Here is a 23,794-nt window from a genome sequence, read left to right on the forward strand (position 1 = left end):
TTCGGCCCAAATACACACCTGAAACGAATTTAGAAATGAAAATAAGAGCTTTTTATTTTGAATAATTTTGAAAAAAAAACGTACTTTTTGCTTACATACCAATTCAAGTACGTACTTAACATGAAAAGTGATTTGTGTTACATGGCTGCATAAACGAGACTTTTGATCCGCTTTTTTTTGAAAAGTGAGACTTTAGAACTGATATTCAACTGGAAGCAAAATGTTTATGAGAAATTTTTATTATACCCTTGAAGTGTTAAAAACAATATTCCCTCCTGTCAACTTACACGGCGGGGCAAGGGCAAACTTCGAACTTTTAAGAGATTCATCTTCAAAATGATTCAATATGTTGGAAAGACCAGAAAGGGTGTTCCGAATGTTGAAACTGAAGCAGATATTTAAAATTCTTAAATGTCTTTGTAAATGCAAGTCATTTGCTTTGAACAGCATTTGTTAAAAGTGGAGTAACAAACATACATTTATTCTGCAGGAATACTGCAGATGGTTGTACTCCATTTACCCGAAAACCATTGCCCAGAATGAAAAATCCCCAGAATTCCAATCGCCAGAAAGAACCATTCCCCAGAATTTTTTTCCCCAGACGAACCATTCCCCAGAAAAATTTTCGCCAGAATGTACCATTTCCCAGAAATTTTTCACCAGAATGAACCATGTACCAGAATTTTTTTCGCCAGAAGGACCATTTCCCAGAAAATTGAAAACATTTATCCTTACTAGAAATTATTTAAAAAAAAGGAATTGTCACAAAAAATGGGGTTTCATATCTTTATTCTTTTGCGGCAAAGCCGCAACCAACGAGGATGAAGGGGCTGAGGTGGCACAAAGCCGCCGAAGCTCCCAAATCCGAGGAGGCCGCCGACCCGCCGTCGGAAGCGGCGGCCCTAAGACATTGGTCTAGGTCTGCCGGGGCTTCCTAGGTCTGCGTGAAAGCTAGGGGTGATCCCTTAGCCCCGTCCGCCACGCGACAGCGTGAAGGACAAAACGTCTTTCAAGTTCGAACGCGCAGCGTGAGGAGTCGGATACCAAAACGGTTTATTAAAGGACCATGGTAAGCATTGAATCATTTAAAGTACCCAAACCATAAACAAAGCACAATATTGGTTCTAAAATAAATTTAGTTGGAAAATTTCAAAGTCATAGTTTCATTGAAAAAATCATTTTGAAAAAATTAATTTCGAATCATATGAAATATTCAAGAATTCATTAGAAAAAAAAAACAAATTAAAATACTAGGGGAAAAAATCTGGGATTTGTGCCATTCTGGTAAATGTTCCATTCTGTGGAAAAAATTCTGGGAAATGGTCCATTCTGGGAAAAAAATTTCTGGTAAATGGTGCATTCTGGGGATTTTTTTTCTGGGAAATGGTTCATTCTGGGGTTTGATTTCGGGTATTTGTCATTCTGGGAAAAATTCATTCTGGGCAATGGTTTTCGGGTAAATGGGATACAATCCTGCAGATATATCAACGGAACTTGATAAAACAAACACACAGAAGTACGTATTAAATCCATTTTAAAGCCTTTATTCTGACGCATCTGAAAATAAGCTTTGCGTTTACACTTACCCCAACATACGAGACAAATGTTAACTTAGAAATTTGTTTTTGCCAACGTTTTTGAATATTTGACTTTGATTTAATTTTATTTTTTTCGAAAAAAGGATAGATATTCAAACTGCTTCGAAAGGTGACGATGGTGAAAAAAGCTGTATGACAATGGATATTAAAAATCCTTTTCATCGTTTTTTTTTTCAAACTTCTATAGCTTATTTTTTCAACTCAAAAAAAAAACCATCTAAATCTAATCAGGAGCTGGAAGTGCTCATAATACAGAATATTAGGAATATACTCAGAAAACTGTCCCGATTCACGCTTTTGATCAGTTTTCAAAATTCTATCTCCATAAAGTACAATATGCAATTAATTCCAATATGCGAATCTTTTTCTTTCAATTAGAAATTCATGTAAACTCGAGCCGGGTAGATCAGCCTACCTTCTTCAAGCAGTGGGGGACAAAATTGGAAAAGATAAGGGAGCTCCCATGCAAGTTTAAGATAAAAAGCTTTATTGCGTACGGATATTTGGCATAACTCAAAAAAATATGTGACAAATGTTTTTATGGAAGTTCGTTATTTCCGCTTTGGGAAAAAAGATGTAAAATCCATAAATTTTGACATTATTTAAGTCATTATGAAGCTTTTAAACAGAGTACAAATTTCAGATCTTGAAATCAAATTCAGAGATCAAGTTTCAGTAAATAATATATACCATCTTTGAATCGCAATTCGGAACTCCAGCTGCAGCTCTCATTTCAAAGTTGTTGGTTCTGAACTATGATGAGGTTTGATTTAAAAAAATGCTAACAAAAATCTTAATTTGAATAAATTTTTACTTATCACATTTATTTTTTGAAGGTGTAGCAAAGCACACCGGGTCAGCTAGTATAATATAAATATAGCAGTCGCTGGCAACGGTTTGCAAGAGTTGTGAGAAAAAACTTGTGCATTCTGGCATTCTTTCAGTATGTATGAATAAGGTGTCGAATATTTTCATATTCGTATACTTTAGCTTTAGTCAAAATTTGAAAATAAGTACATATGTATATTTTCGATAGATAAATGCTGTTTTTCCGAGTTTCATACGATCATTCTATAATATATATGAAACGTATAATAAAGTTGTTGAGAAATATACCTACAAAAATGTTTGCTGGGATTTGGCAGAATATTAAAGTAACGTTTACATGAGTAAATTTATACTTTTTGATTGCCATGGAAAAATTGAATATTTTTTTCGAGAAAACCAACATCATTTTTGTTTCTTCTGTGGAACCGAGCCTGCTTATGGCTTTTGTGCCAATTTATTAAAATTTCCGCTGAACAACTTTGTCGAAGACTGCAACTTCGTAAAAAATATTAGCTGTTGAACTGGGTTATGCCTTTGGCGTTGAAATACAATCAATTCAACTGACATCACTGCTGGTGCAGAGCGAGGTTTTGCTTCAAAACTAGTCATGCAATACCTCCCTAGGCATCAGCAGTGATATCACTTGAATTTATTGTTTATCAACGCAAAAGACATGTCCCTATCAAACAGCTAATAACTTTTTTGTCTTATAAGATACAAAGTTACGGTCTTCGACAAAGTTGTCCAGTGAAAGATATATTTAAAAAAAAATTAAAAAATGGTACCAAAACCATTCGCAGGCTCGGTTCTTCAGAAATGATGATGATTTTTCCGAACAAAATATTAAATTTTCCCATACAAATCTCAAAGTTAAAATTTATTCATGTAAACGTTACTTAAAATTTCTGCAAAAAATCATGGAGGAATTTTGAACCAAAACAAAGCTTTTGAGACCCTAAGGTTTAAGAAATTTTAAAATGACCCAAAATCGACTCTGTCTTTCCTACAGTGACCGATTTTAAGCTTTCGACAAAAAAATTTTAAAATGCTTTTTTAAACGTTTTCATCTACTTTTTCAAGTTTTATCCAGATAGGAAATAGTATTCTTCAGTGTCTGAACACGAAACAATCTCCCCTACGTACAAATTTATCTGCAAAAATAGAGAAATTAAATTGCACTAATTCGTCAATACCCATAAATTAAACGAATATAAATCAACACGCGGAAATGTATATCAACATCGATCATCGTCTGGTGCCCGGTGACAGATCCACATTCGATGCAGCACAAGAGATTCAAACACAAAATTTACCTGACAAACAACGGCAGTCATTTACTACTTGAATTGTTAATGAATGTGATCGACCAAGCAACAACAAACAAGTTTGTAGGAAGATTGGTGAGTGGGTGGGTGGTATTTTTCACACGCACCCGCCCATTGCAACCGGGCTGGGTGACGATTCAATCAATTCGAACGCCGCCACCCGGTGAATTTTTGAATTTGCGAAGCGTGTCAAAAGATGAAGATTTTATGCATTAGGTGCTTAAATATACTTAGGGGTAAACCACTTATATCCTCAAAGTAAGGCGGCAGGTAACAGTTTGTTGTAAGAGGGTGCGATTTTCTTGCTTCGATGGGTCCGCGACCTTGATACGAGTGACCAGATTTATTTTTTCGTTTATGCATAGTCGAAAAAAATCATCCACGTTCGACTTGTCTCGATCAACAAAACCCGTTAAAAGTTGCGTTGGTCAAGCACATGTTTTCCGATTTGAATAGTCGGTGAATTGATTGATTGATTTATTGAGTTTGGTTTTGTTCTTTCATTCAAACATTTTCATAAGCTGACTGACAGAATTTTACAACCCTGCTGATGTGTCCTTCAATCGTTTCAGGTGCCCCCTTGAATAATATTTGTGGAAAAAATCAATCGAGTGCCTATCTACATATCTATCAAATCTTAAGCGACGATCTTTCGACGAACGTGATGATAATTAGACAAATCTAGTGCCTGCTCACGAAGATAAGAGCCAACGGATAAAAAATTCATTTAAAAAAAAATCGATGATCTTGACCGCCTAAACGTGTCACAAAACAAATCGTTCCTCACACCAGTTTACATCTCCAGTCAGTGATCCTCCGAAAGTACCAAGTACCTGCTAATGGAGACATCGTCGTTGCACGAGATGATGTGCCAAAAGCTGCAACAGCATCACCGTAAACATCGACATCATCATCGGAAGATGCCGGGGACGACACAGACGTTGACGTCGTTGCTGCTACTCATCGCCATCGGATTGACCTCCGTTGATATCGCTTTAGTCCACGGTCAATCAGTCAGTTCCTCAGGTGAGTGTCATTAACAGCGAGATGAGTAGACATTTATCAATTACTTTTCAGTAGGGTTTTTTTTCTCTAACAAGTTAGGTTGACGTTAGGTTTTATGAATGACCGCCGATTTGTTTTCTTCTAATTTTTAATGAAGGCTCATTTTGAATTCACGATTTGCTCGAAGATGTTAAGTATGGCGATATCCTTAAGTTGTGTATTTATTAGAATAAAAACGGTACATTCATTACTAATTAAGGAAATTAAACTTATCGATTCCGTTTTATATTTTTCCATTTTTCTTGTATCATTTCAAATTAAAAATCAGACACTGCATTCATCCATTCATCTCCGTTACAATTATTAAATTTTTGATAAAAACAATACAGATTTGTGACCCCAGTTTATCGTGTTGTATGAAATCAAAGACTTTAAGCCATTTCGATGAAATGGTTAAGCCATTTGGTTACCATTAGAAATGTGAGAGATGTAAGGGGCCGTTCAGATACCACGTGGACAGAAAAATGAGATTTTTGACCCCCTCCCCCCTCTCCGTGGACAAGCGTGGACATTTGGCAAACCCCTACCCCCATCCCCGGATGTCCACGTGGACATATCTGAAATTATTTTTGAAAAAAATAAGCATTTTCTGATATAAAATAATTTTTAAAAATTTAAATTTCTAAATTATCATAAAACGAAAGCATACAAAATCAAAATGAAACTTGAAGAGATTCCTTTTTCCAATCTTTAGGCTTTTATTTCGAAGATATGGGAATTTTAAACGAACTTGGTTTATTCATCCCAAATTTAAACATCTTCATATTTATTCACCTTTAGAAAATATTTTGGAAGTAAGTATGTCCACGTGGACATGACCTAAACCCCTACCCCCCTCTGCGTGGACAAGCGTGGACATTTCGATAACCCCCTCCCCCCCCTAAGTTGTCCACGTGGTATGTGGACGGCCCCTAACCAAATAATGGTGTATAACAGATAATTGATTTTTATTTATTTATATTTATTTATTAATATTTATTTATTTATTTATTTATTCATTTTGTACGTAATTTTCAACGGCAGACATTATTTTCTAATTGGCATTTGAGCCTTTAGGAAGCAAATTACTGAGTTGTACAATTTGGCCGACGTTTCGGCCTTTGATCTAGGCCTTTTTCAAGGAATAACTGAAATGTTTTATTTTTGATAGTTTCTATTTGGTAAACTTTAAAAATATTTTTCTTGTGTTTTACTTACTTTCCTTATACTGTATGTGTTTCTGAATGTATACTGTGTAAAGGGAATTCCTGTCGGATTTCAACCTGTTAACTATTTTAGACCTTTAGTGTCTTCGAGACAAATGACCATCATGACAAGGGATATAACAAGGGATATATATAGGTCTTAAAATGTATATTTTCGGCAGAAAATAGTTTTGATCGCCTTATTTAAACCGTAATACCCCTGTGTGCAAAGTGTGATTTTTTTTCAGATTTCCGAAATTCAGCATTTTTGTATGCAAAAATTCCATTTTTTTTTTTGCTTTTTCGGTTTTTGTATGTTTTCTTTCCATGCACCGAAAATGGAGTTATAATATTTGAAGCCTATTAGAAAATTTTCGGGTTACAATGTTGCTGAAAGCTGCAAAGCGAAAAAAAAGAGGTCCGAAATAGGGTAGTCTTTTTTCATTAAAACAATCTAATCTAGAAACACTGCTAAAAAACCTGTTAACGTTAATAAACATTGATATAACGAGGAAGTTTTTAACTCTAGGGGCTCGAAATCATGTAAATTCATGCTAAGGGATCTTCTAAAAATTTTCTATCTCTTGCAAGTATTTATATACTTGAGATCCCGATAATCAGAATTTCAAAGTCATCCGAAATATCATTTAAATTTTTTTTTTCGATTGAAATTTATTTCTGGCGTTTCTCACGAAGAGGTTAAAAGATGATATTCGTATCATTTAAATTTCATCGTGGCAATTTAACGGATTTATTTTTATCCAAAAAAAAAAATATTTGTTTGATAATTCTGATCATTCCATGAAATATATGTACATATAAAATGATTTTTCTGTCGCCAAATCATTACATTTAGTTGAAAACTCGGTAGGGCAAATTACATAATAAAATTTAATTTTAATTTTTTAACCTACAAATTTGAACACTGAACACTTTCAGTACATCTCTGATGGTTTTTGAATGAAAATTTGGATTTTTCCGTACAAGCCTCCTTTCTAATTAAAAACACGTTTTTATAATTCAGTACATAATCAATCGCTTCAAAAAAATTTATTGCTATTTTAGACTGTTAAAACAACTAAACAAAGTTTTCGGAGGCAAACGAATTTATAAATTTGAAATTTCCAAACAAATTTTGCAGCGGAATTTTGTACAACAATGGGGCAGGAGGAGATTGAGCGGACCAATTGTTGCACAATCCGACATTTTTTTCTGGTTAAGTATGGATCACAATTTTTTTTTTCAAAATCATGGTGTTAAAATTGTCCAACAAACGTTTCGTATAGAAAACTGATACTAAAAATGTTTTGTTCTGGCGTAAAACCTTATTTGCCGTAGAAGGAATGTTAAGGTTTTTGTTGACAATTAGCACAAAAACCGCGCGAAAAAAACAAGAAAAACTAAAACTGTCATAAGATAAACATTTAACAGCAGAAAATATCTCAAAAGCCCCATTTCATCAGAAAACATTCCGAATTACATGATTCAGTATTATTTTTGAGGAAAAGTTGAAAAACAGCTGAAATATTGACAATTTAAGTCATGCTGTGCAACGATGGGTTAGGGGACAACGATTGGCAAATCACCCTACCTAGTATTTTATTTTTGTTTGCGTTGATTGATGTTTTGTAATTTTGTATTTTACCATTTAGATGACCGAAATTGAAAATTTTGATTTCATAATTTAATACTTTCTTGTTTTCTATTAGGAATGAGGATACTTGATCCCTGGGGAGAATGAGGATACTTGCTTCCTCAGCTATATTTCGAAACAGAAATGTTTTATATAAATCAAATGTTTAAGAAAAATTTTCCAAATAGAACAGAACAGCAAACCTGTTATCTAATATTTTAAATTCATTTTTTGAGTTATTGCACTTCGTTTGAAAAAGCTAACAAAATATGATTTGAAAATCGTTTTTCATCACTTCCCACACGAAATGTTTCCCACACGAAAAAATTATAATAAAAATATGTATTCCAATCCAATATGGCAATAGTTAAAGTATAATATGAACTTCTTAATGCCATATTTTCAAAACAATAGTAAACTCTCAATTTTTTTTAAGAAAGGTTTTTCAAAATGTACGTTATGAAGTCACTTGATCCTTCGAATCCAAAAGGATATATTTTTCTTCTGAATGGTTGATATTCATTGCTATGCACGAAATTTTTAATACTCATGCAATGACTTTATATTCATTCAATAATTTCCTGATAAAAAGGACTCCAAATAGTGCTTTAATTTAAACATTAGAAAATTGCGCCTTTAAGTTTGCAATGAGTATAGGGTAGCAGACAAACTTTTAAAATTCTTTTTGTCTGACACTTATGAACTATGAAATGAAAACTAATATGGCCAAAAAACTCTAAAAAGTTCCATTATTTCTTTAGATTTTGCATGATTTTTGCGAAAGCTTAGGGCATTTGATTGAAGGATCAAGTCTTCTTTAAAGAAGTATCAAATCTGCTTTACTTTCAAAATATCATATTTTTTTCGAAAACGCTTCTGGTTCATCTACGGGTTTAAGTATCGATCCAAATTTTCTATAATTTAGACTAGAAATTACATGCTGTCAGGAAATGCAAAAAACGGTGATCTGCATTTTTTTTTCTTAAAAGATATGATAAAAATAAGTCAAAGAGACCATTCCCCCCTAAAGTTCGGTGTTTGTTCTTGGGCTCGAACTCATGGACCTCGGCTCAGGAAGCAACTGGCTTGCCAACTGAGCTAAATCACAAGCCACGATAATTTGGAACTAAAAATGAAATTTGTATTCAAATACTATTATAAAATTTTGACTTAAATTTTTTTTTAATAATTTCGTAACTTTTATAACAAATTTTAAAATTATGAAAAATCGAGTTGAAGAAAAATTCTTGCAAGATACACTTCACTCTATTTCAAAGTTTTCATTTCTGAATTCCAAATTAAATCATGAATTTTAAAAATAAATACTAATATCGATTTTTATGGCAAAACTTGATATGAATAACACTAGTTTACAGCATTTTTGAACTCAGTAAACTGAAGGCCATTTCCAATGTGAAATCTGGCGCTGAATCCGAAAATGAAATTCAAAAAAATCTCAGTAGATTCGTTTTTGAGTTATGCTCCAAATATGAAATTTCGAAAAAATTAAAAAAGTTCTTGTACTTAGATTAAAATATCTCGGACGGCATAACAGTAATTTGAAATTCTTCTTTTGCATATTGAAGGTGAATAAGTTTTCTATCGATCATCTGAACATTGTTTTTACGTTTGACCAACAGTATTGTTGATATTAGGGATTTTATGAGAAAAAAAATTATAAAAAACGCATTTTTTTTAGAGAAAATTTTGTTTCAACGAAAGTTTTAGACTCGATGGTAGCATTTAAAAAATCTGATTTTCTTTTGCGCTTGAATGTCAATTTAAATCAAAGATTTCAAGTGGTGATTTTTCAAAATCGGTTGAGAATTGAAGAAGAAATGGCTACTTTACCATAACTGAAATTTTAGAAGTTTTTAATAATTTAACGAACCGCAGTACACTTATCATAGTATAGGAAGAATGAAACATGATAAATCTCACTCGCTCCAAGTCAAAATTATTTATTAGCTTACCAGAAGGTCACATGCCAAGTTTCAGGAAGATCTGACCATAGGGAGGGGTTGCTTAAGTCTCAAAAGTGAATAAAATTTTGAGGTATTTTGCCCGGAGGGAACGAAAAATACTGGTTTTTCATCAATAACTTTTTTCGTCACTAGCTGATAGTTTTTTATGGTTGATTTTCTTAAAGAGTAAGTTGAAACAAATATTTCACCCGAAGACTGTAACTCGATTGGATTTGAAACAGAAAAGTTATTGCGGTTCAAAGATTGTATTTTGGTCGAAAATTGTCGTATAAAACGCAATGCGTAAATAGTACTCATTGCGAGCTCGATTAGGTGTGTTGGTACACATCTAATCCATCGGGTTGATTCTGTATGCGAGCTGCGATTGCTTCGCCCCCCATACAGAATTAACCGTTGCCGAGCAAAGATTCAACCGATTAGTTTGAGCTTTCTCCCACATGCCCTAGACCAGAGGTTTTCAGATCATTTGCTCGGCGGAGCACTTTTTAAAACCAAAAATTTTGGCGGAACACCTACATTTTTTAAAGAATGAAAAACCCGAGTTTTGAAAACTTGATAGTATTTATCGTTTTAATAAGATGTGTCTTGTCATCGTAGTCAATGAAATCAGTAATGAATGGCTACTCTTTGAATAGTCTTGTTTTTATAAACAAAATATGTGTCATCAAAAATAAATGATTTCAATAGAACAAAAACGCTTTTTTCGATTTTTCAAGCTGTAGCAAGTTTGGTTAAATTCGTGTCAGTTGTAGCCTGACGTCTGGTTCCGCGTTTAGTCGGGATCGGTATTTTGTCTTCGTTGCGATATATGTGAAGAATCACATCACAGACTCACATAGATAAGTTGTAGAAAACGGCAGAAGAATAAGTTTTGCTTTATCGGACAAAATTTAAAATTTATTTTTCAGTTGACACCAATACTCCTCCAACGACTTTTTGAATACGAATCTTTCTTGAAGCTTTGAATCCGATGTCATATCTATCAAGCATTCATATTCTTGCGATGTTTATGATTCTGGTTTCTTTGACATAAAAAAAAGCTGTTCCACGTATTTTAAGTCTTCGATCTTTTTGATATTTTATGATATTCTACGGGGAATTTTGTTGAAAGTTGTTCAACAAATCCTGCGACACAACATTGTTATTGTAATTGTAAATGAATTCATTAGACACGTGAGCCTGTTAGTTTAAGTTTACACCAAGGAATATAAAAATAAATTTATCAACGAAAAGTGTTGTGATTGTCATAATTCTTGAAATTGTTTGGATGATAACTTCAAAGTTATTTCTGATTGAATTCGGAAAGCTGTCCAGGTTGCGCTTTTTGAGCGATTCTGCCCAAAATTTGATTTTTCTCTTGATAGTCATGAATTTGCCGTATTATTCGAAGATTGTTATTCCTTTACCTTGCATTGAAAGACTGAAGTCATTCCTAATTCAAACAGGCGAGACAACATTTTTCTACGAGATAACCAGCGATCTTTAGTATGAAGTAGTATCGTGGAATGTTGGGTAACCATCTCTTTGCACAACGCCTTGAATAACCCTGAATTTTTTAGTTGATTATTTTTATGCTCCGTCCAAGACTTCCTTCAAAGATTATGTTCTTCATAGCGAGTGCATGTCGATGAAGGATGTAATGACTACTACCGCAACTTTTGGTATTTTTTAGATCTTGGCATTGACTCCAGCAGTATTTCCAACTATAGCTTTTGCACCGTTGTCCGTAACATAATCATAAATTATTTAGCTTGAAAATTTTAGCCCCCGACGTGGAAGTTGGCAATGGTTTACAAAGGAACAAATCTTCTTCAAAACACTCAGAACCTTGATAGCGAACAAATATCATCAGAATTGCTAGTCCTGCTACATCTGTGTATTCGTCAAGCTGCATGTTGAATTTTGAAATTCTAAATCGCTTTCAACATCTTCAGCCATGTCAAAATTCGCCGAAAAACCGTGTTGTCAGACATGGGAATCGAATTTACTAATTCCATTCTTGAATACAAGGTTTGATTAAGTTTTCAGCAATAGTATGCACTTCTCCAGCTTTTCCAATCGGTAGCTCGCCAAGTACGGCGCAAAAACAGCCTTTTGATTTCATTGAATGTTTTGCACACTCAGTCTTGCAACACAACGTTGTTCGATCAAAGCAGTGCATTTTGACAATCCTCCATTCTTTGACAACATCCCTGCGGGTATTAAGCCGCCAGTAAAAACAAAGTAAACAAAATTTATTCATTCGTACAATATGCCCTGTGATTTGTTTTTCTCATGTTTCGATAAAAATATCAGACTTTTTCAAAGTTGGTTTATGATTTTCGTTGCTTACGTCGCGGAGCACTTCCAAAAGCTTCGCGGAGCACCAAGTGCTCCGCGGAGCACGATCTGAAAACCCCTGCCCTAGACTTACATTTTCAAAACCACCTTTAATGTTTCTTCTCCAAAGCGCCCTAACTTTAACTATCCACCTATCATTTCCTATCTTTCGATTTCATTCTACTAGAGTTCATCTCGCCGAAATGCCATTAAAATATTCTAAAATAACTAACTATGTAAGATCGATTAACCTTCAGCTGTAAATTTAAATTTTTTGGAAGCTTTAATAACGTTAATTAAAAAAATAAAGATTAACTTATTTTTGTTTGAAGGAACTGAAAGCTTTATTATTCAATATTTTAGAATTTGAATGAATTTTTAAAATGAAAATTGCCAAGTTAGTATTACAAATTGATTTCAGAAAAATTTCAGTTCCAGGAACCATAGGAGGAAATTGGAATAAATTTAACAAAAGCTTGTATGCAACATAATTGCATACAATGTATGTTGCACAAAATCAAGTTATTTAAGAACGAAAATTTGAAAAAAATATACAATAGATTATAGTGTTTCTTACAGTTTTATTTTCGCTGTTTCAATTTCAACTGTTTGAATAATTTATCAAATTTTTCAATTAAAACTTTCAACTTTATATTTTCTGTTGACAAAAAAAGAATTAAGAAGATTGTTTATGAAAAATTCTGGAAACATAATTTGACCGTCACTGACGCGAGGAAAACAAAATGGACAAAAGTCTTAAAAAGTTGGTGAATTGATAACAGGTCAAATAGAACCTTTTTGTTTATAACTTATTTAATGTAATTTATCATAATTTGCTCGCAATTTATTCAAATTTGAAAATAAGGAGAAGAATCAGGAAGGGGTTCTCCGAAAATAACTGATTTTGATGGATTGACACCTAATATTAATTGAATGCAATATTTTTAATATTTTAAAAGCGGATCTAACATTATCTCAGCTGAGGATGACTACACAAACGAAAATATTACAGTAGATCCGTGCACCCATGGTGCACATAAATTGTCATAATTGTAATTCAAAGATATCGGTTGAATAAGCCTTAAAGGTAATGTTTATCGACTTCAAGTCACTGTAAGAGTCTGTGCTATAGGCTCATATGAATAAATAATACAGACATTCAGTGATCTAGTGTTTCAGCTGAGATTAAGATTCTCTAGAAAAAAGACCAACCCTTCAAATGATTCCTCCCACAGATGAATGAAATTCAGCCGAAACGGAGTCAACTATCAACCCTCAGTTCCTGTTTCGATAATTGCTTATGGTCAATCCGATTTTTATATCAGAGGTAACAGGTTGCACAGCGTTGGCTTATATATTATATTTTATGGAATGCTAGCCCTGTTGGTGGCTCGTGTGAATGGGTTGTCGAAGCGTTACTTCTAGGAATGAATCGTTAATTGATGCGCCGCGAGCGCTCCCACTATACGAAATTAATAAACTTAACCGTTCCTTTCATGGTTGATTCTTAAAGTTGAATTCGGGGGGCCTAAACAGGGTTGTCCAATTTTGGGAAATTAGCATGAAGAACGAAACGAAATTTGGAGGAAAAAATAGAAGAATGACCCAATAAACGGTTTCCGGGTGCAATGCTTCAACGTGTGGTTCTCCCCACGAAAAAAAAAACGAAAAATCCATGTCGAATATGGCTCGACGAGGATTCACCAAGAGCGGATTTCAAGCGAAACCGAAAATGTTTGTTTTAAACTTTTGCCTCCGGGTAAAGGTGAACCTGACTTGGGCTAGCTAGTCTTGAACCTCACTAATAAATTTCCTCGGGCAAGGTCGCAGACTTATGTGGTCGATGGCACCTTCACTTGATCACTGATTGATGGACAATCGAGAACCACTTGGTGAATTGATTGTTTTTTTTTTATGAATTGTTTGTTTTTTTTCCTACATGTGATATTGCAATAAATCAAACAATTAAGCACTAATTGGATTTCGGAAAAGACGACCATCAGTTGTTCCACCATCTCCATTGATCCAGTGGGAAGTTCACAAACAAAAGATTTTTCCAGCTCCCGATAGTTCTCAAAACAGCAATTCCACACAATTAGAGAACATGCCGGCCCAAGAATCAATCAAACAAATTCAGTTTTATTTGGCTTTGTTATATTGCTTTGTTTATTTGATTCCTTAAACCACTAGAAGTTGTGTTAAGAGTTAATCAAGTTTTAAATCTACCGTTCAATGTACAGTTTTCACATGACATTTGTACTTGAGTTTTCCTCCACTTCTTCAATGAAATTCCATTTCACGGCCCCTAATTTCATCTATCATTGCATTAAGCTTATATGTTAGACAAGAAACGATCAAAATTTTATAATTGATACGAATAATTTATTCAATTATACGATTTTAACGGTTTCCTAAACAATATAACAATACAACATCGGAAAACGAACTGATATCCGATGTACAACTAATTGTTCCGAACGATGGAGTACAATAGTTCTCACATCTCAAAGGCCTATCAAGCGTTGTTGTAACCGGTTTACAAGATTGCGTAAGATTATTACGATTTGTCGAACATCATCTCCGCAAGTTACTATCAGACATCCAACAGCTGATAGAAAAGTAATTTAACCTTGAATATTAACAGATGTCTGATATCATCTATCAAAATGTGACTGATCAAGATCAAACGATTTACAAATAGGTATGTTTTTTACAGATTTAAATCTTTCCAAAACTCTAACTGACTGTTATTTACTCTAACTGTTCAAGGTTAGCACAAACTACAATCCAGCTTAATCCAGTTTAACATTTTTGATCGCAATCAAATTACAGACTGTTACATTGTAAAACTAGATGCCGTAATTCAAGGTCTTATTCAAAAAGGCTGTAAGGCAGGAGTTCATTTTTTTTGCACCCTAGCGGATCGTAGCGAGAAAGCGCGATTGTAGTTCATTGATAGTACCCAACCAAATTCATACGAGCATACCATATCAACGGATGCTATTGTTCCGGGTAACAGTGAAATTCCCATGATTTGAACGATAAGCGCTGCGCCAGCAGAGGTGATAGATTAATTTGATACAGATTTTTTCCTCCAATATGTGAAATTTGGAGGCATATAATAACGCATTAAACTGTATCCCATTCATGCGGGTTGACTGATACACAGTTAGGCCGCGATCACGTGAATTGTTACCGTTGATGTAACCACCACAGATGATCACGTTTATATTAGGTAACTTGAATATTTCAACAATTTTCTATTTTCGATTGTGGAAATTTTGAAACATTTAGTTACGTTAAATTGTGTTCAAAATTTAAAGAATTTCTCCGACATGTAAAACTCTCCTTCTAATAATTTAAATTTTGGTGTGGTTGCAACAAATTAAATTTTCTCATTATTTATTGAAAATTTATTCACATAGGATACATGTTTAATTAATATGATGAACTAGCTGACCCGGTAAACTTCGTTTAACCTTTAACTTAATAAATCGTTATAAATGTAAGACTTCATCTACAATCGTGAATCGTGAATCAATTTTTAAGAAAATCGTCTTAAAATTTTTCGAGTTGTGTCCTAGTTTAAGTTGATTTTGTATGAGGGCCCCCCTTCCATAAACAGTTAAATTCTTGAAACTAAAAAAAACATCACTGACCCGAAAAAACCCTCGAATACCAAATTTCACTTCACTTCGACTGTCCTTTCATACGTCATGGTTTTACAAAGAAAATGCCTCAATTTTTATAATAATGAAGGGTATTCATTAGCCAACGAGCCTAAAATTTGTATGGGAGTTAGAGACATTTTGTTCGGGAGAAACATGAAAATCCAGTTTTTCATAAATAACTTTGGTCCCCTTCGGCTGATTTCTTTTGAAAACGGGTTTTCTTAAAGCCTAAACTATGACAAATATTTCATCCGAAGACTGAATTACCATTACTCGTATTTTATTTACAGTCCATACGCAAATGCCCGCACCTTGGCCTTAACCCCGGCCATAAGATTCTGCACAACCTGTGAATCAACCGTTTTATGCATGTAAACTAGACTGCCCCAAATGACTCGACTTTTGAAAATGTTAAACGCTGCAGGCTGAAATTGATCCTGGGTTCAGTACAAGATCTCAAGCCAAATTTGGGCCAGATCGGACCACGGAAATCGAACGCAACAACAATGCAATGGTTGAAATCGGTCCTTATTTGACGAAACGACATGCATTTTACATTGAGTGTTCTGGTCGGACATTTAGTCGCATCATTAAAACAGTGATGAATATCACCCTAAAAAAAGTTAGCCAATTTTTGAAGCTTAATAACTTTTTTATCTTAACTCTAATTGACATGCAACAAAGTTATTGACGAAAAACTGGTTTTTCATGTTCCTCTCGAACAAAATGTCTCAAAATCCCATACAAACTTCAGGCTCGTTGAGCGACCCCTAAGCCCAGGATCAATTTCAGCCTGCAGCGTATAACATTTCACAGGTTTAAAATTTCCCATACAAATTTGGGGCAGTCTAATGTAAACCCATACTTCAGTTCAGCGACTGTCTTCACTACCTTAGGTCGTTTAAAAAGGTATCCTTCGTAATCGCCCAGTACTTCTCGATGGGGCGGAGCTCTGGAGTTGAACATTTTCGGAACCAAATTGACCTTATTGTCCGCATACAAGCACGTCCTTGGAGTATTGGCATGAGGCCAAATCCGGCCAGAAGATTGTTGGGACGTTGTGGGCCTTCAGGAGTGAAAGCTGCCGCTTCTGGAGGCACTCTTTCATGTCCACCTGTCCGTTCATCGTGTCCAGGATCACGAAAGGTGCACACTGCTTCCCGCACGTGCAGATGGCTTGCCAAACCAGAAATTTATTCGCAAATTTGGACATCTTTTGAGTGCGAACATGCTCCGGAACGCTGAACTTATCCTTGGCCGTGAAAAACAGGTTATTTCTCAACAAAATTTGTTATACGTTTCATATACATTATAGAATCATCGCATAAAACTCGAAAAAACAGCATTTACCTACCAAAGTGGAGGTAATATACATACATATTTTTACCTTTTGGCTTGAGCGATAAGTATTGTACAAATTGGACGATATTCAACACCTTATACTGTACATACATCCTGACATTGGGCGAGAGAGCAAAGTTTTGCTCCCAATGCATGCAAACCGTTGTCAGCGACAATATTTGCTGCATCCTTCATTGGACATTTTTTCCAAATGAACCCTCTGATGTTTAGAAATCTGGTTGCACTGCATATCGCAGAGAGAACAAGAAGGTTTTTTATCACTTGAATCCCGCGCGGGAGAACAAATTTGCAAACATGGCGGACTTTTTATCATATCCGAGTCGGTAGACTTTAAGTAACCATTTTTACGATCGTTTTTTATGTTTTGGTAGGAATTTGGATTAGCATTACCATTGTTAACGAGTTAAGCTGTCATTTCTAATGCGATTATATGTTTGCTGGGTTAGTTTTGGCCTTCTGGACAAAACTTCGGCTTAGGTGCAGCTTCTTAGCCACATCCCGAACGGAAGCGTTCGGGTTTCGGTTGAAGGCCTCAACTACGCGGTTGTGATTTTTGGTGTTGTACGCAGAGATGCCAATGTGCCTGATTTTTTAAGCATTACCTGATTTTTCGAGGCTCAGCCTGACAACCTGATAAGCCATTGAATTTTCCTGATTTTTGAAAATATGCCTGATTTTACCTGATTTTTACGAATGTGACGAAAAATGGTTATTAAGGAACTGGATTAGGTACCATAGATAAAGTTTTTTTTTTTTTTTTTATTCGCTTATAGTCGTTTTACCATCTTTATGGCATTCGCGACTTTATCAACGTTGCAGTTGGCGGATCGTTATTGAAAAACTATCCGGTACAACTGTGTTCGATGTTTACTCTTGGGCTCGAACTCGCGGACATCGGCTCAGGAGACAACAGACTTGCCAACTGAGCTATATCACAAGCCCATAGATAAAGTGAAAATGTAAAAATGTGGCTAAATCAAAGCAGTCCAACCCTGTAAAAAAGGGAATTAAAGGAAATCTTCCGATTGCTTTGATTCAGTAGAATTATTCAACCAAGTAGGCTCACAACACATATTAGAGTGAAAATTTGGAGCGATGACCAAAAAAAGAGTCATACTTTGAGCGAAATTTCCGTTACTTCAATAAAGCCCGATTTTGCCTGATTTTTATTTCATCAGTTCACTGAATTTAAAAAAAAAATTTGGGCAACCCTGGTTGTACGTAATACTTTTTCCTTCACTTCTGGACTCCCGATCGATGGTCAATCGTTCTTCGAACCGCTTAATCACTCGTGACACCGTGGAATTCGCGTTTCACAATATTTCAGCGATGGAGCGATGCGAGAGATCCTTGTTCTCGTGATGAATGCGCAAGATTTTATCACGCACCTGCCGTTTTTTCGACTCCATTTTAGCGAGTTATAATCACAGGACTTCAAAACTTGCAGGATGTAAACAATGCACTATGAAGTAAATCCACCCAAATTTTCATTAAATTCTACCCAACGGTAAAAAAGTTAGAGCAATTTCATAGTGTGGCAACTTCATCGTGGACACCCTTTATTAGGAAGTTTATCTGTGTGTCCTTCATTAGTTCTAAACAGTAGACAATAGTGAACAGTGCAGTTATTCAAGCTTTCAAAAAAAAAAGCAGATAATATTGATAGGGATGTGTGGGAGTCACGTGGGCCTGTGGTTCCTACCGGGTCGATTAAATTCTTTACTGATGCATGGGTCAAAAATGGATAATAGAACTGGAGCAGGGCTGTTCGGACTTAGACTCAGAATCTCAAATCCTATGGGAAACTGGCCAGCAGTGCTCCAAGCAGAAATTCAAGCAATTCTAGAATGCACTTTAGCCTGTTTGAAATGAGGATACAGGTACATTCACAGGTATCTGCATTTTCTCTGACAGCCAGGCCGTTCTTCGAGCACTATTGTTCCCAACTGGAAAACAGCGGAGGGAGCAACTCAGGCTAAAAGATTCATTGAACCAAGCGCACGAATCTCAAAAAACATGTTGAGCTCAAGTTAGCACAAATTAAGTACTTACACAGGTCTCTTGACCAGACATTGTCCAACAAAACAGCATCTAAAAAGGATAAACATTATTCAAAACGAAGACTGCAGGTTCTGCAGGTTCGAAAAAGAAACTGCAGGGCAGCTTCTTTGCAACTGCTGCGCTCTCATCAATCGAAGAGAGCGTATACTTGGGGCTAAACAAGCGTACAAGACATATGGTTGCACATACATATGTATGTAAGTCCTAAAAAGGTTATATCATAATCTTTGATATCATACCCGATAGGGACAAGATGCTAAATCAACAATCAACTGTTACTTCAATCAATAGTGCAGGTGAGTCTCATACAGTAACGCGGGGTAATTACCACAATAGATCAACTGCTGGTCGCAGTGGGCTCTCCCCTACAAGGAAAAAATATTGGTATTATTTCTATTCAAATTCATAAAATAAGAGTAAAAATCATGAGTTTGGATTGAATTTGGAAATAATATAATTATTCGTTTCATTTAAATCTATGTTTATATCAATTATCTGCAATTTAGCTTTGGAAATAAAAAAGAAAACAGATTCCACCCCTGGAATTTTGATTTGACAAACTTTCTCAATTGATAATTTTTCAATAGCTGAACCTGGTTTTAGGTCATAAGAATTGACTGAAACCCCTTTGTATTATAGCGCCAGCACTAAATTTTACTTCGGAAGTCCGGACTTCCGATCCCGAACTTACTTCCGAACTTTTGACAGTTGTGTTTAAAAAATAACAGTGTATTATATGCAACGTTGCCACACATAAATTTGTATCCACCAGAGTATCTCTACATACTTTAAGCGGGCCACAGACTACACAACATTGGTACAAATGCGATGAAATCAAGAAGTTCCGCAGGTGTTCGGGAGAATAGGGCGACCAGGTAGACCCAAACGCAGTAAAATATCACTTTTTTATTCGCAAAGTCAGTTTAAAAAAAAAATTCAAAATAATTTAAGACAAGGCTTTGGGATGTTCCTAAAAACTTTTAACTTTCTCCAATATTTCATATTTAGAGCATAACTCAAAAACTGTTCTACACTAAGATTTTTTTTTACACGGTATGAATTCCGTCGTTAGGGTATAGGACTTATTTTCGCTCGAAAAACATATTGATTCGCGAGAGCCGTGTAGAAGCATCGTATCCATGGCAAAAAAAACCGTGTAAAAAGGAGCCGTGTTAGAAAAACTGAGCAAAATCAATCCGCGTAAAAAAACCTTAGTGTACTGAGATTTTTTTTAAATTTAATTTTCGGATTCAGCGCCCAATTTTACATCAGGAATATGAGTCAGGAATATGGTTCACGAATTAAAAAAAATGTAAGCAAGTGTAGTCAATGATTTTAATTTACAAAATTTCATAGAAAAAAATATAATGAAAGCTGCCACTCTTTCAGAGATCACAAAATAAAAATCAAATTCTAATTTTCTTCATTTTTAGAGAGGATTTTAACTATTGCAGTCATTCGTCTTCTAGGCAAAAAAGTCTCGTTTTACTCTCGATCTGAAAAGTCTGATTCTTAAATGGTTCGTGTTTTGTTATCGTTCAATAATTGATACTGGTGGTGGTGATGGTGATGGATTTTACTATTTCATCCCTTTCTTGTAATTATTATAAAGTCATGGGGTGATTCATAAAGTTGTCATGATTAGCAGTCTTAAAATCTTACTGCGTTATTTTAAAAATAGTCCAAACATCCGGCAAAAATATCATTAATTAATAATTACTTAGCGTGCCAAATGCCGCACAACTTCAAAAAAATACCACCGGATGCCAAGAATCCCCGGCAGACCAAAAAACTGGTTCCGAATTCTACATCGTCATTCAGAACAAGACAAGATTGGTCGGTTTATCCGACAAAACAAGACATAAATGATCAAAAACAAAGATCACCGTTCGAGGTCTTCTTCAGGTAGGTTTGTACGCAAGCAACCCACAATCCGCATAATCAGAGTGGTATCAATTTGAGGGGACTTCCCTAATGATCACGACAACTAAGTTTCCGTACGCCGAAATGGTTTTCCCCATAAATTAGAAAGTGAGCTCAAGCTGTGCCGGAAGCGAGAAATAAATTTTCCCCGATGGCGGTGACGGAATATCGATTAATTGTCATTTAGAAGTAATCTATCTATTAGAGATTGTGCTCTCCATTTGATTCACGTGCGTTCGGCAATCGTACTTTGGATTGATTCATTGACGCGCTCGAGTGAATAAAATACATTACAGGTTTGTACCTACACTTGTATTTAGTAGGTACACGATCTTAGACATTCTATTCCGCTTGGAAGGATTGACAGTTATTGGAGGAATTAAGCCGGTGAGCAATTAGTCAAAGCTCTACAATGGACAATTCTGGGTCCGGTTGCCTCACGTGTGTCAGCACCTACAAATTTATCCCTTCTCAAATAGTTTATATGACAGCCGGCATATAAAATTGCCATATGTGATATACGGTCATAACGAGTGTAATCTTTATAATCATGGCGATGACTCTATATACCTACTAAGATAAACAATCAAGCAAGTCTAGATTTTAAGTGATATCGCATCTATAATCAAGAAGTAGGTTGATGATACAGTTTCGTTTCCAACTGGTTTGAATAAATATTCCAAGTATTGTCTGTGTTGCCAACTGTTGTTTAAGTTTGTTTTAAATATTTTAGAAAATATTTAAAAATTCAAAAAAAATCAGAGTTTCAGTTGAAAGTACTGAACACAGTTAATTCGAAAGCATCCAAGCATAAACAGCATTCTTTTGTCACTTCAAGCTAGTGAGCAAATGCATTTCGCAATCTTAATCATTCTGAGCTGAGAAGTACAAATTTAAAATAGTACGTTGCTCTTACTAGGTAATCCGATTGAAAATTCTTCCGCGTGATCCTTTTAAGGAAGGTCGTTTGACTTAACCGAATGCTCTAACTAGAAACTGTTTCACCTGTTTAGTAGACGTTCCACAGAAAACGGATGACTGATGCGATTGATAAATTTCACTGATCAAAGTATTAAAACTGTGAGTATTGAAAAAAACAATGAAGTCCTGAAGACTTGTAGAATCGATTTCTCATAAAATATTTGATTGGATTTTGTCTTGCTCTTTAATCAATAATAATTAATAGCTTTTCACCCTTACTGGCAAGATCAACAACTGATTTTCTAGCAAACCAATCCATCCATCCGTTGTCTGTGGTTCTGATAAGCTCGTCAATAACAGAACACCTTATGCTGCACGTGCATTGCATGTCAATCAGAGCGCCTTGTGGATGGTTACCTACCTCCTACTTCAGAGACGCGTATTTGCAATCGCGTTTCTTGTACCCATGTCGAGCGTTTCATCTATCTACTTATTTCAGTGATATGGGCTGCAATCGAAACAACGCATGATGTTGGTTGAAATTAACTTAAACATCCTTAAATGCTGGTCCTTATGCTGTGTGAGAAATGTAAAATCATTTGTTAATTTGTTTTCAAAATTAAATTTTTATCAGCATTATCACTGGATTCTTTCTTTTAAACGATCTTTTTTTACACGGTTTTATTTTAAACGATTTTCTCGAAATAAGACGATTTTCGAACATGTCAACAACAGGTTCTAGACATTCCCGCCTTTTTTCCAAACCACTCTTGGGTGGAAAATTGATTCGGATGATGCCTTTCGACAGAAACATGGACCGCAATGGCCACTTAGAGTCTCTGCGGAAGTTTCGGAACAACCGTGGCTTAAAACCCAAAACAAATCTTTGAGATTCTCGATCTCACCTCAAAATTGTTAACCTGGTTGGAAATGATAGATTTACAGTCCAAGTTGGCCACTTTACTAGAAATGAGTGATGAATTTTGCCTGGTTGTTTTGAACTTGTGTATACTATACCACACCGCTTCTAGTGGTGGTAACTGGAATGTTTTGACAGTACTTTGTTTTGGAATGTTTCCTCTATCAGTGGTGAAAATTTCATTACGATTCGTTTGGTTTCTAAAAGTTACACGTGATGGAAGCCGCGAAACGAAAATTAATTTTGGATACCCACGTTAAAAACCCAACGTGTTCAAGTTCAAAAATCGCGAAGTCGTTGAAAATTGTCAAATCGACCGTGTGCAGCGTTCTCAAACGTTTCCGTGAGATGCATACTATCAATCGGCAGGTTCATACCAAGCGCCAGAGTGGAATTGAGGATTGGAAACTGCATTTGAAGGTGTTGAGAACGATCAAGGCAAGCCCAGGGCAGTCGGACTACGACATCGCCAAGAAATTCAATGCCGACCGGTGCACCATCAGAAGGATTCGTCTGCGCGAAGGAATACGATCTTATCAGGCCAGTAAGCAAACAAACCGGACTTTGAAGTAGCATGTAGTACCCAAAGGACGTGCCCGGAAGTTATACAACAAGGTTCTAACGAAGTACGATAGATGCATCCCTATGGATGATGAAACGTACGTGAAGATGGATTTTGGGCAGCTCCCTGGCCAAAAATTTTATAAAGCCAATGGTCAGGTGATGTCCCCGGCAAGTTCAAATTCGATGTTGCCGATAAGTTTGCAAGAAAGTGTTGGATCTGTGTGTGTGGTTTTTGTGACAAACAAGACCATGGACTCCAAGATGTACAAGGAGGAGTGCCTGAGAAAACGTATTCTTCCGTACATTAGATCTCACAAAGGACCATTAAAGTTTTGGCCAGATTTGGCAAGCTGCCACTACAGCGAGGAGGTACTACAGTGGTTTCGAGAGAACGGAGTGAATTTTGTCGAAAAGGGCATCAACCCACCCAACTGGC

At 35.5% G+C, this 23,794-nt stretch overlaps 1 protein-coding gene across 1 annotated transcript in view; it reads left to right on the forward strand.

The window, feature by feature from the left end:
- Nucleotides 1-23,794, forward strand: part of LOC129757067 (uncharacterized) — a 50,175-nt gene that overhangs the window by 22,859 nt on the left and 3,522 nt on the right. The window contains exon 2 of the mRNA XM_055754182.1: nucleotides 4,324-4,777. Within this exon, the coding sequence (XP_055610157.1) occupies nucleotides 4,591-4,777 (187 nt within the window). The 5' untranslated portion in view covers nucleotides 4,324-4,590. The remainder of the gene's footprint in view (nucleotides 1-4,323; nucleotides 4,778-23,794) is intronic.

The sequence above is a fragment of the Uranotaenia lowii genome, chromosome 3 (assembly GCF_029784155.1).
Source record: "Uranotaenia lowii strain MFRU-FL chromosome 3, ASM2978415v1, whole genome shotgun sequence".
In the NCBI taxonomy this organism is placed as follows: domain Eukaryota; kingdom Metazoa; phylum Arthropoda; class Insecta; order Diptera; family Culicidae; genus Uranotaenia; species Uranotaenia lowii.